Here is a 2,063-nt window from a genome sequence, read left to right as displayed (position 1 = left end):
GTCAAACATTGTCCATATTTAATTAGATGATTTTAAGAGATATGGCTAAAACATAAGGGTTGAAGTCGAAAAATAAAAAATAAATTTTATGTAACTTTAACCAATTAATTAACTGGGATGGCAATATGGATATTAGATAAAATAGACCTCAAGTTTTCAGCAGTTTATCATTGTTGTAATTAGTAGTATTATTATATTTCTAAATGTACATTTCCCAATATTATTCCTTGACGAGTAACAAATATGATCTGATTATGTGTGTGTACCCACACACATACAGACACACATATACTTATACAGATGCCTGTTTTCGTGTGCACATACTGTCACTCCCCTATCATTTGACTGTTAAAGAACTGTGCTTCTGATTTTGCGAATCTGTGGAACATGAGAGAGCTAACAACTGATTTTTGTGAATGCACATACAACTTTCATATATCTGATAAGATTAGGATATTTTGTGTTTCTTATCCAGGCAAAACAAAGTTTAGATACACTGGAGTCACAGCTCATAAAAAAAAAGGGGCTGAGAGTTGGGAAACACCCAGAGAGTAGTTCAGAAATATTCACCATCAGCCGACTGGGATTATTAAAAAGAGTCAAATGAACTTGAAAGATGGAGGAGAGAGTGTAAAAAAATACAAATGTGCTCACCAGGACAAGGATGCTTTGGGTAGCTCTGGACTCAGGGGAGGATCTGTGGGAAGCATTTGTCCTGTGAATATGTTGCACCTGCTGCTTGTGCCTGTGCAGAATGAAAATCATGGAGCTGCTGGCCCAGAGAATGAGCCCCAAACATAAGATATCAGGGAACAAAACCAATGCTGCGAATAGTGAATCTGTGATTTTGTCTCGAAATACAGCATGACAGTATCCATAGTCTCTTTTCATTGTGATGTTTCTGTTGATCCACTTACCACTCACATAAAGAGGAAAAATGGTATTTATTAACATGTTCAGAGTCCAGCACAAGATGGTAGAGAAGCCTGCATACTTGGGAGCTTTTACTTTTAGCCTTGCCCACCTGGAGTTCCTGGGGCCAATGGTGATGGCCTGAAAGGTACTCAAGAGGCAGGTGCTTTCAATGGACACACCCCTGGCCACTCTTTGAACATAAAAAAGAAGTTTGCATTCGAAATCACTCAGGAAATATTTCCATCCAAAAGCTGCTATTGTCTGGGGGACTCCTTTAGAAAGAATGACCAAGAAATTAGCTACGAACAGGTGTCTCAGAATCAAATCTGTGTACCTTACCCTGTAGTCAGTTAAGTGAAGGAAGGTATAATGGTAAAGAAGACAGAAGTTCCCCAGGATTCCAAATATAATCTGTGATAAGAAGATAATTCCTATTGCCCCATCCATGGAGGACATTCTGCTAGTTCCCAGATGACCCTGCATGAGAATATGAAGCATGGGATATATTTATAGTGTAGACTGAATGCTAATATTTTCCCTTTATTATTAGTAAACACATAGAAATGTTTAGAGTTTTTTTTTACTTAAGAGATTTCTAAGAGTTAAATATAAAACCTTTAGAGAAAGCTTATATGAATCACTGTTATGAAGAGCATACATCTGGTAAACTTGTTTATGCTTCACAAATTTATGAGGCACACACTAATATTACTTTCATAAAAAGATAAGGGGAACTTTGGCAAAGAGAAGCTAAGCATTTTGTATAAAGTCATATGTCATATGTTGGTTACAGGCAACATGAGGACTTGAAAATGACTGGGCTGGTAAAAACAAACCACCAAGCTATACTCAAAAGCTAGTTAGCTGTGTTCTTCCAATAGTCCAGATGTACATTTATTTTTGTTTTTGTAACTTGTCATTTGATTTTGGATTTGTGGTACTTTATTTTATATTGTTGGTTGTGACAAGTTTCCATTTGTGTGCGACGATTTATTGTATAGGCCAAGATCAATTATAAATAAAGATTTAGAGATCTTCATAAATGTAGATTCATTGATTGCAGAACAGGGACCTGCCACATATCAAGATTAACTTAATGAAAGAAAGGATGGCTCGACATTAGAAGGGCAACAAGAAGTTCATTTGCT

At 36.5% G+C, this 2,063-nt stretch overlaps 1 protein-coding gene across 1 annotated transcript; it reads right to left on the bottom strand.

Annotated features, from left to right (window-relative positions):
* Positions 1–396: 396 nt before the first annotated feature.
* Positions 397–1,371, bottom strand: LOC134371911 (vomeronasal type-1 receptor 4-like). Its single transcript, XM_063088828.1, has one exon. It carries the CDS (start codon positions 1,369–1,371, stop codon positions 397–399), a length of 975 nt encoding a protein of 324 aa, XP_062944898.1.
* Positions 1,372–2,063: the final 692 nt, after the last annotated feature.

Source organism: Cynocephalus volans, chromosome 3, assembly GCF_027409185.1.
Source record: "Cynocephalus volans isolate mCynVol1 chromosome 3, mCynVol1.pri, whole genome shotgun sequence".
NCBI classification, from domain to species: Eukaryota; Metazoa; Chordata; class Mammalia; order Dermoptera; family Cynocephalidae; genus Cynocephalus; species Cynocephalus volans.
Note: the sequence above shows the minus strand (reverse complement) of the source record. Positions and strands in the feature narration are given on the sequence as shown.